Source organism: Euleptes europaea, chromosome 2, assembly GCF_029931775.1.
Source record: "Euleptes europaea isolate rEulEur1 chromosome 2, rEulEur1.hap1, whole genome shotgun sequence".
Lineage (NCBI taxonomy): Eukaryota > Metazoa > Chordata > Lepidosauria > Squamata > Sphaerodactylidae > Euleptes > Euleptes europaea.
In genome coordinates, this window is record NC_079313.1 from 52,177,489 (window position 1) to 52,194,200 (window position 16,712).

A 16,712-nucleotide genomic window follows, 5' to 3' on the forward strand; every position below is an offset into this window, starting at 1 on the left:
GCCAAAATGGGAGCTAAGTAGCAGTAAAAGTATTTTTTTTCATTCCAAAGCAGGGTCTTTAGATTTGTAGCTTGTAAATATGCAAGTGGCTGATAGCATAGACACTTCTGGTTGGATGAGTTAGAACAGTTGATAATGCGGGTGAACAAAACATAGCCACTTTCAGGAAATTGCATTCTATTGTGGTGTTTAATTATAATCCTTTTATTTATTTTAAAACATTTTATGCCGCCTTTCAGGATCCACAAGGCAGTGAACATGAAAACATTTTAACAATTAAAATGCAGTTAAAATATAAAATCCAGTCAAAAACACATAAACAACACTAGAAGGAGGGCCAATAGCCATTACTGAAACAAAAGAAGTCTTCACCTGCTGGCAAAAGACACTAATAGAGGGAGAAAGATGAATCTCCTGGGGGGAGGGGAGTTCCAGAGTTTTGATGCCACAACAGAGAAGGCCCTTTCTCAAGTTGCCACCTGTCTGAAGCAGGGCCTCCAAGGATGACCAGAGTAAGTGGGTCGGTCCATATGGGAGAAGGTGGTCCCTAAAGTATATTGGTCCCAGACAGTATAGGACTTTAAAGGTCAGTACCAGCATCTTGAGAGCCAACTTGGTAGTTAACAGTGGCAGACTCTCATCTGGAGAACTGGGTTTGATTCACCGCTCCACCACATGAAGCCTGCTGGGTGACCTTGGGCCAGTCATAGTTCTTTTAGTACTCTCACAGCCCACACAAAGGCAGGCAGTGGCAAACCACCTCTGAATGTTCTCTTGCCTTGAAAACCCTACAGGGTCACCATAGGTCAGCTGTGACTTAATGGCACTTTCCACCACCCCACCAGCATCTTGAATTAAGCATGGAAACATATTGGAAGCCAGTGTAGGTGGAACAAGACTGGAGTGATATGCTCCCTACGATCCACTCCAGTCAACACTCTGGCCGCAGCATTCTGTACCAACTGTAGCTTCCGGACAGTCTTCAAAGGCAGCCCTGTTGGGTCTAAACTAAGCTTATCATGGAAGTGCTGATGCTCTTCATAAATCATATTGTAAAATATTCCCTCCTGATTCTTTCAAAATCCAATAAGTTTGTAGTTGCAACAAAATTGAATGTATAATTATGAATGTAGTTCTCCCCTTGCTATAAAATTGAGAAACTTATTTCACTATTTTCCTGTTCACAAATCATAACCACAAGGAATAGTTTATTCACCACTTAGGAATGAATGTCCATCTGTTAGTTATTATCTCTGCTGTAGCCCCTCAAAACTAGTACTTGAAAGGAATCTTAAGTGCTATGTACATCTCTTCTGTGCATTCTCTGTCCTGCTCTCTCTACGGCAAAATGAGGTTTAACCATTCTGTTCTCTTAGGGAGACCCTCGTTAGCTTCTATCAAGCTCATAGTGCATTATTCAATTGAACCTGAAGTTCACTTATTCTTTTGGTTTTATGTTTTCTACTTTGACATTTTAAGTTAAAGGAATATTTCAAAAGTTAAGGGTATGCACAGCTGCTTCAGAAGCCCTCTCCATTGTTTAAGTTAAATGACATCAGCATGATTTTTAAAGAAAAAGTCAGTGTTACAGGCATTCTTTTCCAAGTATGTATGCACTATTCATCTGAAACTCTCTGATGAGGTAGTCATGCCTTATCACAGGAGTGCAGTTCACATGGGATTTTCATTTTTATCTTTAATCACAGACTACAAAAATTCCATTATTAAAACTAAAGTCCCTCTAGATGACATGCAGGAAGGACTGATCTTAGCAGGGAATTTCCTGCTGTCTGAACTGGCAGGGATGACTGAGTTCACCACTGAAAGAATAGCTGGAGGCCCCGTTGAAGAGATATACATTTGTGACACTATGTATTGCAGCAGTTTACAGAAGGATTAGTAGACTGCCTTTTCAGCTTTCTGGGAAGCCTACGGAAGGATCTTTGGAGCTTGTATGACTTCTGGTAAATCGCAATGGACAGTATTCAAGCATTGCAATGCAAACAGAGTCCTGGAGAGTAAAGCCACTTTCAGACATCATCTTTGTCCTGAGGATAACCCATCTTATTTCAGTAATGACACTCATTTAGTTGAAATATGTTCAGATGTCCTTTATAATGATTGGATATCATATAGTTGACAGAAGTCCTCATTCCAACTCTCAGATGCTTCTACTGCTCCCCTTTAGAGGCTGTGGCCTGCCCACCCCTCTGCCCATGTAGTTGCTGAGCAAGTAACATGTATGGGTACTAAACAGGGATGGTTCAGTGCAGACTAAATACTTAAGCTTTGTACAGAGCAATCCTGAAGGGGGGGCTGAAAGGGGATAGGAGCCATCTTGACCCCTGCGCCTGCGTTAGTGCCACTTGTGCCAGCTAAACTGGCACTATTGCCAGCTCCAGGAAGCAGCGCGAGCCACCTGCACCAGCACAGTCTCGCCGGCAGCAAGGGCTCACGCTGGTGCCAAAGGGGGCATTTCCAGGGGCAAGGCTGACCTTAGTCAACTCCCTAAGTCCTTTCGCCCCAGGGATGTCCCCTTTTTCTGGCACAAACTTGCGCCTGGAAAAGGGAGGCATAGCCCGGTTAAACTGCATGGAGTAGTTTAATGAGTTTTCTAAAAATACATTCTCGGCTTGCTGTGCCGTCCCCGGGCCTGACCCAACAAACCCTCCCCCCCTTAGGATTGCTGTTAGTCTCTCCTTACATTTTCCGCAATACTTTCCTATGTTTTGCATAGTAACCATGATGTAAAAATACTTCTGCCTTTTAATAGTTGTAGATAAATGAGCTTAATATGAAGACCCTTCTTATTAGACTTGGAAGTTGTTCTACATTAACGTAGTTATTTCTGTAATTAATTTTGAAACACTGAACAGTTTTCTTGTAATTCATTCAGGGTTATGCACTCTGTGAATTGGAGCTGATAGATCTAATAAATAGACTATTTATGAAAGCAGTGGTACCTAGAGGTGGGGCATTAGAGTTAACAGAGAGAGGATAACAAAGGAATTAAAAGCAAAACATATTCCAGATATTTAGTTTTGTTATGTTACAAAAACTATTCTCTTAAGATTCTTTTGCTCTTCACACTGCACCAAAGTCTTGTATATTTGCCAAAAGTTGTCACTGTCTGTCAACCAATAAACTTTACTTAAAGCTATGCCTTGGTGATCTAACACTTGAATAATTTACTATCATAAAATAGTTTAAAGTACAAATGTTTTATGCTGTGCCAAGCTGGACGCTAGAGATGTTTTGTCTAAAACATGAGATAATGGAAAGTGTATTGTGGCATGTGAATGACTTTAGCCTTTTGGTGGTAAATGTTTGCTTAACTAGAAAAGAATGTGTTGAGACTGTTGCCAACGGAAAGGTATTGCCACACTTTGCATTAAAGTACTGTAAATAAATCAGTAAATATGTTTCTGTTCATGTGTTAATCCAAAAGTTATGAATGCACTCATTGAATAAGAAATGTAATATACTGTTATCCTTTTTAAAAGGTTTCAGTAAGAACTGGTCATAATTACTTTGGATTGAAAGAAACACGAAACCAAATATTTTCACGATGATTGAAGTTGGATTTGAGGGAAGTAGCCATTGCTTAAAGTTCAGTTTCTTCCAAAACCAGAAGAAGCAAGTTCCAGAGTTTAATGTCTAAATTTTTTTACATCTGATTCCTGATAGTGTTATGCAAGAAATAGTTCAGTATACTCTGTGGTTATTGATAAATCTGCAAGTGATATAGTTTGTATAAATTAATATTAGGTAAGCAAATGGGTCTCTTACTCATACTTACATCTGAGCTTTACAACTCAGTTTGTATTTTTTACAATTGATGAGATAATGTTGACTCACAGTACCTTTAGGGCTTGAAACATTTTTGTTTCTGCAATACATTGAATCATGAAGGGACTGTTGTATTGATCACAATAAAGAACATGCTTGGTTGACTGTTACGACAGTTATTTAGAAACTGTGACAATGCTTGTTCTTACCTTGTAATGCATCCTCTAAAGGAGGTAAAAAAGGTAAAGGTATTCCCCTGTGCAAGCACCGGGTCATTACTGATCCAGGGGGTGATGTCACATCACGACATTTACTAGGCAGACTATGTTTACGGGGTGGTTTTCCATTGCCTTCCCTAGTCGCCTACACTTTACCCCCAGCAAGATGGGTACTCATTATACCAACCTCGGAAGGATGGAGGGCTGAGTCAACCTTGAGCTGGCTCCCATTGGGATCATATTCATGTCATGAGCAGAGTTTTTACTGCTGCTCTGCTCTGCATCACAGGGCTCTTTTCTGAAAGAGGAGACAGTCTCAATGCAGTCATGTGGGTAGCCAGAATATAGAAATTGGGACTTCAGTTTACCACTGCAGGGAGCTCTGGGTTAGACTACAAACTTTAATACATATCTTAACTCTATCCATAAATTAGATTTCAGATATGTTTTGCTACATAATATCATATACAAATGGAAAATTGCAAACTGAGCACTAGAACATTTATAGGTCATTGAGGAGAGACTTTAGAAGTAGTCCACCTGTGACAAAGTTCCTGCCTCTTCTCTCTGAGTCTTGAGACACTTAAGAATTATGAATAACCTTTGATCCCACCTTTCTCTGCATTGATCTTGTACAGACTGGAGAGTGGAAGTGCTTCAGAAGTGCTTGTACATCTGCTTTAAGTAGGGTGGGCACTAACCAAGTCTATTTAAGGCAGGAATGTCCTGTTTTGTGCTCAAGAGGGAATGTATCTGGTGGTCCTGTTTTGTGGCCTGGTGTGTGGGAAACCCCATTGCTCAATGGGAACAGTAATATATAAAACAAGATCCTGGTTTACACAAGCAGCAAATGAGGTGTAGGGTTGGGCTGTACCAGACAACAGGTAGAAGAGCATATCTTAGAGCACTTTTCTAGGTAAAGAACTTCTTGCACAACAGGCAAAGGTCTTTACTGGAACAATGTCCCTAAAAGTGGGTTTTGTGTTTTTTTTCCAATGAGTTTGTGGAGGAGTATTGAAGAGTGATATACCCTGTGATGGATACAAGGTTAAATGTAAACTCTGAGACTGAGGAATTCTGTCAGCCAATGCCAGCAGGCAGTGGGCAGTCTGGTGAGCTGATAGGAGTCTTCTTGGAGGAAGAGAGTAGTTCTTGATATTTTAGCTTTGAGCTCCCAAACTGGGCAGTTGTGTGTTTGGACTCTTAGAACCTGTGTGCTCACATATTACCTAGCTTACATAAACCAAACCTGAGTGGTGACAAAGAGAAGATTGGGGTAGAGAGAAAACCCTTTCTTCAGTCACAAAGTGGGAGATGGCTCCTGAAATAGTGTTTTTTTTTGGGGGGGGGGATTCAGTTTTTTGGGGGGAAAGTTTTTTCCCCCCACAAGGTGTGGGCAAATCTCAGGAGTGGGAAAGGTTGTGGATAAACCTCCACACTCTGGTGTTCTCTGTGCTAGGGTAAACCGAGTCCACACTGCGTATAATGAGTATAATGAACAAAGTGAATATTTACTGAATGGCCTGAAGAGACCGTACTGAAAACTAAGTACTGTACCTGTAACCATTCATGATCTGAACTGTTCCTAACCAACTAGGTTTTGTGCCTCTCTTGAAGTAAAGTAATCAATCTATCTACCAATCTGTAAATAATAAACTTCAATTTATCTTCATTATTATAAAATCAGCTGCTGCCTCTAAGCCTCTCAATTTCATATGTGGGGGAGGAAAAGGAAATTTGATACCATGTAGTCCAACTTACTGCAAACTAAGTTTGAAAATGAGATAATTGTTCATCTTTCCTGAAATTATTAGTTTGTATAAAAGGATTTTTGGGACTGACTGACTCATGAGAATATCAGATGTGAAATGTGGTTCACACACATACATTCGTTTCTGAGAGACAGAGAGAGAAGTTTATGGGAGCGCTGTTTTGTGTTCCTTTCATTTGATGTATATTCCAAAATGGTTAAGGAACTTTAGTATTAGCAAAGAACCAGACATTTGACCCAAAATGTACTGGCTCGGGAAAATGTGTAAATGGGACACTTCTGTATCATGGTCAGTACATGAGAGACTGTGTTTGTCTTCATGCAGAGATCGGCATTCCACTACTAAGCAAGCCTCATGTTGGACAGAACATTGGGCTCTTCTTGCATTGTCTCTTCCCATGCCTGAATAAGACTTGGATTTTTGTGAGAAATCCTGGAAGATCTGTTATGTTTTGTGGCAGAGTGTGGATTTTATTTTCAAATTGTGTGTCTGTTTACAGGCTAATTAACATTACAATTGCTTTTTCAAAGGTATGAAGAACTAGATGCCAGCAAAGGCCTTCTAGACAATTTGAGAGGGAAGACTATAATTGAATACCCATCTTTGCATGTAGTGTTGAAAAAATTCAAGACGGATATGGCTGTTCTTGGCTACAGTAAGAATAAAGGTATTTATTATTAAATAAGATATTTCAAACAAAACACTAATTAATGAGATGTTTATTAGTTCTGGGTATGAATATCTACTTTGATTTTCACCATAAACTATAAAGCATTTTTGCTCTGTTGCATTCCTACAGGTTACTATCATAGTATGCTTGTTTACCCCTTTCTAATTAAATTTCATATTTAACTATTGCAATAGAATTACTAGCATTTTTCTACTATGTCTAAAATATGGGTAAACTGTTATCATTCTTCTGAGACATCACACATACACCTGCCATATGAATAGCTTTTTGGACAATGTTTGCAGTGTAGCATTAATTTACATTGTAGTTGATTTGCTATACCAGCTAAAATATCTGTTCAGTAATTGGAAATTTACATTACTTTAAAAACACAATATTATGTTGGAATATCTCTTTCAAATTATGGTTTGCTCTACAGCTCAGAGACTTCTTACTTCTACTGTGAAATCTTTAAAAAAATTTCCATTACATTCTGCTAATCTGCTATACTCCAGAATGAGGGAGTAATCCTAAACAGGTCTGCTCAGAAGCAAGAACCATTGTATTCAGTAGGACTTTTGCCTACGAAAGTGTTCTGAAGATTGCAGCCTTAATATATTAGGTGAAATAGTAATCACTTTAAAAAGGTTCTGCCACAGGAAGACAAATACGAGATCTATTTTTCCAGATATTCACATAATTGGGAGATAATTGCATACTGTATTTTACTTGTAGATAGATCTTTTATATTATTACTGATTTGGAAGTAACAAACAATAAAGAACATGGACAAAATTTGATCTGGCTATATAAAGGGAACAGATACCTTTATAGTGTCAGTAACATGGTTTCAAAATGGACATCGACAGGAAAGCAAAGCATTTAGGATGCTCCTTTTGTCTTACTTGTTCAGCACCCTGCTCTTCTTGCACTTTTGTACCTATCCTTTCATGAAAGTGTCATTCAGTAATAAACGTTACGCTTGTTACTGAATTTTCAGTTGGTAGAGGGAAAATCTAAATTGAAGGCTTTCATCGCAAATCATCTCTCTGCATTTTAAATTTAGACGTGATCAATAAGGTAATAAAAAATAAAACATACCAGCTCCTCCCCTACCTTTGAATTCTCATATTTGTAATAAATAGAACATTAACTGTCCTTCGTTTTCAGTATTTGCAAATGAATGGTTTGGCCTTGGATGTGACAGAATTAAATGCTTGGAGCAATAGAATAGAATATTGCTTCTGGTTTTCTTTTTTTGCCCTCTGCCCACCCTCGCATAGGTTTCTCTGTGTGGGGTCTGACGCTAGTTAATCCCCTAAGAAATGCATTCTAGACAGGCTGAGGGCCTTTCCTGATTATAGTACATGTATTCTAGCTGCAGCATACATTCTGGCTGCAACCTCTGATCAGGGTAGGGAAAAGAAGTTGTGGGGGGGCGTTTTCGGCTCTGGCCCCAGTCTGGTGGAACACTATGCCCAGCAAGTTTCAGGCCCTGCAGGATTTAAAGCAGTTCTGCAGGACCTGTAAAACTGAGCTGTTCCACCAGGCATCTCCTTCCCCCCCCCCCCCGAAGCTCTTCGTTGAATGCCAGTCCTGGGGAATGGTGGCATTTGTGGGGGGTGGTCTCTCAGCCTTAGATCCTCGGGTTCTGTGGAGGGGTGATGTCCCCCCCCCACCGGGTGTCATGTTCCCATTTAATCATCCATTGGAACCACAGGGGCAGTTTTGGGCTTGGGGGTATGGTGTGGAGTTGAAACAGTGCTTTTTTTCTGATGGTTGTGATGGTAGCATGTGTTTTGTCTTAGTCCTCTTACTTTTGGTGTGCAGGATGCCTTATTTCATGTTGGCCATCAGTTTGGAGTATATTTGGTATGGTTGAACATTGTTGACTGTGGATGTTTTTGTTTACAGTGTGGTGATTGTTCTATTTCATTTTGTAGACTGTGGCTCTGTTGCTTATTGGATTCCCTTTCCAGCTTTTGCTGTAGATTTGATTCCAGGGTGTGGAAGAAAGGGGAACAATAGCTAGGCCTCTATACATTGGTTTTTTGAAAATGGGAAGGAAAGAAAATTCTGACGGAAAGAAAACCTGAAACAATTTTTCAATAATAAAATTGTTCTGTCATTATGTCTATCAAAATCTCCCGTCCCCTGGTTACGGCTGTGGTTTTCTCCACGGTGGTCCCCCCACCTCATTTCCCTCTGCAACATTTTATATATAATGCACTGTTTTTAGGCCTGGATTGACATCTCTAAAGAAAAAAATAATTTTTAAAAATCCCCTTACCCTTCCTCCATGAAACTATTTTCCCTAGAGCTTTTCCCACACCCTTGTATGTGTGGTGTAGTGGTTAAGAGTGGTGGTTTGGAGCTGTGGACTGATCTGGAGAACTGAGTTTGATTCCTCACTCCACCACATGAAGCCAGCTGGGTGACCTTGGGCTAGTCACACTCTCTCAGCCCCACCTACCTCATAGGGTGTCTGTTGTGGAGAGGAGAAGGGAAGGTGATTGTAAGCCGGTTTGATTCTTTCTTAAGTGTTAAAGAAAGTCGGCATATAAAAACCAACTCTTCTGAATCCTTTCACTTTTTATAAGCAATTTTAAAGTCAAATTTTAGAGTTAATGTACTCAAGAAACTTTTTATTATTAAAGGGGGCATGTAGCTACATATACACAAGAAAGGTATGCAGCATAGTTTTTTTTTCCAGTTTAAGATTTGTGATTTACACAGAGAATGACTTTTAGTGATATATCAGATTGTGCTCTATATGTATGTTTTCTCGTTGCCTTATCTTTTATCCTCCCCATATCAAAAAGGCCCATATCAAAAAGGCCCCAAGAACATAAAAACCAATCAGCCTCAGGCTCCCTGAGACTCCGTTCAAACCTGTAGCAAAAGAAAGTAATCATACCTGTCTTGTGTGTGGGTAGCTATATACGTTCATGCCTTTCTGGTGCAGGCTTGTAGCTTTACAGCCTAATTGCAACCCCTCCCTTAACCTTACCCCATAGGGCTGTGCCTTGAACTCACTGAGTGAGAAATCAAAGCTTGGGTCCCTGTTTTAATATATAAATATCTTCCTCCCTCAGTCTATTTTGTATTGTTATGCAGTTTTTTTCCAGTTTCAGACTTGTGATTTACACAGAGAATGGCTAAGAATTGATTGTTCCATGCTGGAATCCTTTCAACCATATTAAGGCATGACATACTGGTGTTGTAGTTTTGTATATTTCAACATCTAAACAGAATGTTTGCATGCCTGAGAGCCAGAGAAGATGTTATAGGCTCAAGCTGTCTGGAGTCCCAGGACTGACCAACACACCGAGTGGTGATGTGAGAGCATTTCCCAATGCGCCTGTCACTCCTCCCTCCCTCTTTTACCCTCCAGCTCACCCTGGTTCTCCTGCTCCTCCTTATATGAAGTCATCAGCAATAAAAATATATATAAACTGCATGTTGCAAAGGAAAAACACACAATGCTTCTCAAGGGTGTTTTTATTAGCTAATACTGCTTGTATATATGATGTCAAATGCAGCTTATTATACAAATATTACCACAAAAGTTCTTAATGAGAAAATCTTTCTTCTGTTGTCAAAATTGCGTAGTTACTGATTAGAGAATAATAGTACTTCGAATGCATCTGTATAACTTCAATGAATTTGGACAAGAAAATAAAAGCACGTCAACCAGAAAAGGTGGAGGTCACATTTTGGATAAATCATATCTAGTGTATTTTTGATTTTTGATGGGTGTATATTTTTAAATGCATGTATTTTCCCCCACATGTCATTCAGTCCCTTTGATTTTCCATGTGGAAATGGGTAGCAGCCATTCCTTGTATGGGGAGGAAATAAAGCCCATTTGATACTTTTTAAAGGATACACAGACAAATTTATGAAGATGCAAACCCAAAAACTTGTGTGTAAGTATTTTTTTTCCTCCTCCACTATAGATGCTGAGAAACCCAGTAAAGACTTGGTTAAAGAAAGCTCATCTGAAGAAGAAGGAGAAATCCGAGACAGCTCCTGAAAAAAATGGATCATATGTAGGGATGGAGCAGCTTTTGCTACACTTGACCTTGAAGATATATTAGGCGGGTATATTTTGAACATCCACTTTTTAATATGTCTTAGATCAGTACTTGTAAACAGAAGTCTTTCAATCCAAACATGCCTATTAAAATTAAGGCACTAACTTCAGTTTCATTTTTGAAAATTAGTGACAAAATTGGAGGATTTTACAGGATTTGTGTGCCAAGCACTGAACAGGTGTACTAGTTTGTAATTAAAGATGCTTTCAGTAAATTTCCTTTTTCAGTGTTTGTTTGTGTAAATGTATTTTAAGGAAGACGCTAATCCAGATGATCCTAGATTCACTCCAACATCTCCAGTTAAAGAATTCTCAGGCAGCAGGGGAGAAAAGTACCCAAGAATGAGTCCTTGGAAGGTTGCTGACAGAATAGATAATACAAGGTTAGATTGCCCAATGGGCTGAAATGCCCTAAGGGGGCTTTATATTGAGGATAAAAATTAAGAATTTAAAACACAGAGAATGTACATGTCAGGGAGACATCCATATTGAAAATCCATTTATAATTATCTTAAGAGGTTATTGTAGCAAGGGATAAATTGGCATTTTGCTTCCTGGTAAAACCAGATAATTATCCCATTCTCATGATGCAATAGAAATCCACCTGGGATAGCGACAACTGTTGGAATCTAAGGGAATTCAGCCAATAAAAGGCAAATAACCCCCCAAGAGCAAGACAAGTTGTAATGGGGGGTTAGTAAGAGGAGGGATTCAGAAAAAAATGGTCTCACCACCACTGCAGGAGGAAAACAGCCCATTATCTGAAATAATCTAGCTTCCTTCTACATGTGCACACATAATAATCTTGAAAGACTTGGGTTGCTGCAAATGGAACAAAATCAACCTGATGCTGCTCACTCAGCAGTGAATGCTCAGCACTCCTCTAGACACATTACTAAAATTTCAAATGAACTTGTTTAGAATCATGGAGTTGGAACGGACCACCAGGGTCATCTAGTCCAACCCCCTGAACAATGCAGGAATTTCACAACTACCTCCCCACCCCACACCCCCAGTGACCAGAAGATGGCCAAGATGCCCTCCCTCTCATCATCTGCTTAAGGTCATAGAATCAGCCTTGCCATCTAACCTCTTCTTAAAATCCTCCAGGGAAGGAGAGCTTACCACCTCCAAGGAAGCCTGTTCCACCGAGGAACCGCTCTAACTGTTAAGAAAATTCTTCCTAATGTCTAGACGGAAACTCTTTTGATTTAATTTCAACCCGTTGGTTCTGGTCTGACCTTCTGGGGCAACAGAAAACAACTCGGCACCATCCTCTATATGACAGCCAAGTACTTGAAGATGGTTATCATATCCCCTCTCAGTCTTCTCCTCTTCAGGCTAAACATACCCAGCTCCTTCAACCTTTCCTCATAGGACTTGGTCTCCAGATCCCTCACCATCTTTGTTGCCCTCCTCTGGACACGTTCCAGCTTGTCTACATCTTTCTTAAATTGCGGTGCCCAAAACTGAACACAGTACTCTAGGGGAGGTCTAACCAGAGCAGAGTAAAGTGATACCATCACTTTGCGTGATCTGGACACTATACATCTGTTGATACATCCCAAGATCGCATTTGCCTTTTTAGCTACCGCATCACACTGCTGACTCATGTTCAGTATTTGGTCTACTAAGACCCCAAGATCCTTCTCGCACACACTACTGCTCAGACAAGTCTCCCCCATCCTATAATTCTGCATTTGATTTTTCCTACCTAAATGCAGAACTTTACATTTGTTTACAACTCGGGTCCACAACAGAAAACAGTGTTTAGGTTCTGTATGGTAATGATCTTATGTGGATATAATTTGTTTATGGGGTAGATTCAGTGATCCACTCCTGCAACTCCTGCAAAGCTTCCCCACTTTCCCCTCCCCCTAGCAGCCTCTTACAACCCTGGGAAAGTTGATTACCAAGTTTTATTACCTACATGGCGTAACAGCCATGCAGGTCAGTGGGCTGTAGTGAGGGATGTAGTAAAATAATCTTTCCCCTCTTCTGTCAACGGTATTCTGCTGACATAAGTGGCAGCTCCATTGACATAAGAGGCAGGAAGCCCAGTTTTGCCCACTGCAGCCCACCAACCCAGTTGCTGTTACTTCTGCATGGATCCAATGACTCCAGAAACCAATTTTCCCAGGGTCAGAAATTGTTGCTGGGAGGAGGGAAGATCCATGACTGACAGGGTTGCTGGTGGATCCAACACTGATGGTGGTGCTGTCCTACAGTTTGTACCCTGCTTAGGCCCGCTGGATTGCTCAGTGGCGGTTCCCTTCTTCTCTTTGAAGAATGCCACAGTAACTAGTTAATACCTCTTGCAATCAAGGTCCTCTAATGCCCCAGAGAGAGAGAGAGAAGAGTTGAGTGAACTAAATTGTTTTGTAATACTACAAGGGACAAAGAGAATCCCAAAAGTGCTCATGCCATAAAGCAAGCAAATGGCAAGTACTTTTTGCTTGCCATTCTTGGAACCATGTTTGGAGTGCACACTTTTTAAAGGATACCATGAAAATAACCATCATTATTAGGGGCCAGTGCCAGGACTGCGATCCTTAAAATAAAGGAGTGAAATATTTACCTAATAATTTTGAAAAAAAAACCTTAAAACTATAGTTATTTGCAAGGTGCAAATTTTCTGCAAGTCAAAAATTATTTATACTGTGTTAGACTCATAAATGTTAGCAAAATTGTGTGTGCTTTGTGCTACAAAACAGTATGTAATGGTCTAGCATATCTCTGGCCTCCTTTCCCATGCATAATCACCTATATCCCACTCAGATGTTGCTGGCTACCTGATCCACTGAGCAGGCCACATTTTTATGTGCTACAATCCACACCTGCCAGATGGCTCAGGATGGGCTTCAACTCAAAAAAATAAATAAGCAGATGACAAATTTTGGATGATCTGCCTAAAAACCCTGACAATTTGTTCAACTGTTCTGTGAATGGTCTCCCCAGGGAAATGGAGAGCATATCATTAACTGAGTCATTTAAAGCTAGATTGGACAAAGCTCTGGAAAAAGTGCTGTGGTAATAGCAAGTTCAGCTCTTGCTGGTACACTTGCAGCTTCAAAGTACTAAATAAACATTAGCTCATTGTCCTTGCATAAAAGAGTAAGTATTATTTGTTGTGTTCATTTTACAAAGTGGGGGAGGCAGAATTGTATTGCTGTTGCTCCAGGCCACGTATGAATTTGGTGGAATCCCAAATAGAACCCACCAATTCTTGCAGTCCGTCTGCTTGTTCAGTTGCATGTTCAGAGGACCCTAGGGACTAGGATATGCTAAACTACCTTGTTCTGAGTGAAACCAGTGGTCTCTCTAGCCAAGTACTGTCTGGCTATAGACAGGTCCCTAATATTGCCTGTGAAGGGTGGAGTAAAGGAACTGGTCCTTACCGTGACTCTTGGCTAAAGTACTGAAACATCACTACCACCTGCTGAAATCGGGATCCTGTTGCTCAGGGGAGAAGAATGCATAAATTGCTGCTGTTGATGAAATCCAGCAAAGTGAAGTGAGAAAAAAAATTGTCAATATAAACTGACTATCTCTTCAGTCACAGCAGCATATAACTGGAAGATAGCTGGAAGTCACCTGCTATGCCCTTAACGTTTTATTTTAATTTCTTATTTATTTTTCTTTGTTATTTATAGTGTGCCTTTCTCACTGTGAGTCAAATGGATTACATAATGAAATCAGTAAAATTCTGGTTTTGCTCAGAAAGGGCAAATTAGAGACAGTGTGATAACTGGCCACACCACTTTTTTGGAGAGATTTCTTTTTAAAGTAGGGTATGGATGACTGCCTCTTTGTGTGGCCAAGGGACAGTGTCATGAGTCAGTGATTGATTTATGATAGACAACAATGACTGATTTATGTGATCCTTACATGATTTCAGCAACCAGGTTGGACAAGGATCCAGAGCACAAGTGGTATTGTTCACAGAACCCAGGATCTTGTGAACATCCATCACAATATGGGGACAAAATGATCCATAAACAGTCCAGATAATGTGTTAGATATCTCTTCTATCTGATCCATGTTGCAACTAGTATCCAGGGCGCAGTGTATTAAACACTTGGGATGGCTGTGAATTGGCTGATGCAGTGATAGCTGAGACATTACACTTCTTTGCCATTGTCACCTCTGCTTCATAGGTCTCCCAGTGAGTTCTATGACATGCTCTGTTGGATTCAGTATGAGTTTTCTACCAGCATCGTTCTAGACATCTCCCAGGCCTCTTTAGATCTCCCAGCTCTATGGTAAGCCATGGGGCTGAGTTTTCCCCCAAGGATGGGAGAGGTCAACAAGGGGCAATATTGTCAGCAGCTTCTAGGAGATTCACATTCAAAGCTCCCATCACAGGCTCAATAGAGCATGGGTTTGGAATCCTAAAATCCCCCAGAGCATTCTGGAATTCATTAGGATCAATGTGCCTCCATTAGTGGACCATTTAAACTGGGACCCCTCTTCTGTGAGGTTGCTGAGCCACATTCACCCTTGCTTTGAGTAGATAGTGGTCAGACCATGGTTCAGACCAAATATACAGCCCCAAAACAAGACCTTCCCTCAAAGGCTCAGTGCAAAAACATTAAGCCCAATGTGTGGCCTCTTTTAGGTGTTGAGCCTGTCACAATTTGAGAGAGGTCTAGGGCAGCCAACGAAGTTATAAAATCCTTTGGCGAGGTATCCTGTTCATGAATGTTGAAGGCCCCCTGCACAACCAGTCTAGGTGTCTCTAGCACCACACCAAGAGTACCTCCACCAACTTAGAAGGGTGGCCACTAGGTGGCTCTAACCTAACCTTGAGTTAATAATTTGTTGTTTGTTTTTTAAACAACTACCTGGTGATTAGTTCCTGGTCTACACCTTTCCAAGGTTAACCTCTCACACTGTCCTGGAGATGGAATTAGGAAACTTTTTAAAAATGGGAAGTACCTGCACTGAGGATATTAAACCCTATCTAACTCTGTACTCCGCTGATGAATTCCCAAGGAACCAGGAGTTTTTCCTTCAAGGAACTGCTTCCCTAACTGTGGAACTGTAACTCTAACCTCAGCCGGCCTCAATAGTGCCCAAGACAGAGGCCACAAATAAATTGTTAAGCTGTTTATTTAAGTATTTGGAAATCAATATCCTTCACTCTTTTTAAGGCCTAACAGAAGCCTAATTGGTAAGAAACTACATTCCTACAGCTATGGTTTAAATTTGAGGGAACTGTAACCCAACAAGTTCCTAACAGTCCCTTATTAAAGCTAGTAGTGTCTCTATGGCTGAACAACAAACCTTCCAAGAGAGTGTGCTAGACTCAATAAATCCACCAGAACCTTATGCAGACCAGAGAACACAGACACCAAACTGCCACAAAAAAACTCTCTCTTAAGGCAACAATGAGAACGATGACAACAACAAAGCAGATCCCCCCCAAACAGTGAATCAAATCACCCCTCCTTTCAGGTGAAAGCCAGCAAGATCTGAAGCTGAGAAAACCCCAAGATCCAAACAGTGCAACTTTGAAATTGCTGTGGAGAAATAGAAGGGCCTCCTTGCCCCAAAAAATAATCAAATCACCCCCTCAAACTAGCAAACCCCCCCACCAACAGACCAACGCCTGCTAGCTTCTAGCAAAATTTAGAAAATAAGTCCTAAATACAACAACTAGTTTAAAAAGAAAATAATGATATCTCAAAACCTTCAATGTCTTCTCCAGGCAGCAGGCAGGCATCCAATCCAAGCAACAGGTTGTAATCCAGCAGGTCAGGAAGAAGCACCAGGATCCAGGAACACAGAGGGAGAATTGGGCAACAGGAGCTAAAACCAAGTTTGCCACCAAACTCTCTCAAACCTCTGAGGAATGGCTTGGTCTGGGAACCAGACCTGCTTTTATAGTCTTTGGCCAAGCACAGAAAAGTTTGAAAGTAATTCCAGTCAAAAAAACACCTGTGATTGGCCAAAGAACACTGTTCTTCCTTACCTGGGTACCTGTTGGCCACTGAGAATTCCTGGCCCTCCTCCCTTCCCCTCTCTAGGTTGTCCTCTGTTGGAAAATCAAGGTAGACTGCACCAGCCGGCTTTGCAGCAGTGCAAAATGCATGGCTGCCATTGGCCACATGGCCTTCCTATTAGCCACTCCAAGATGCCTACTCCCTCCCTCTTGCTGCCCTGGA

At 40.7% G+C, this 16,712-nt stretch overlaps 1 protein-coding gene across 1 annotated transcript in view; it reads left to right on the forward strand.

The window, feature by feature from the left end:
* The window catches only part of ZNHIT6 (zinc finger HIT-type containing 6), a 47,061-nt gene extending 36,400 nt beyond the window's left edge, over positions 1-10,661 (forward strand). Inside the window, exons 9-10 of the mRNA XM_056845651.1 lie at positions 6,310-6,446; positions 10,409-10,661. Coding sequence (XP_056701629.1) covers positions 6,310-6,446; positions 10,409-10,485 — 214 coding nt within the window. The 3' untranslated portion in view covers positions 10,486-10,661. The remainder of the gene's footprint in view (positions 1-6,309; positions 6,447-10,408) is intronic.
* Positions 10,662-16,712: the final 6,051 nt, after the last annotated feature.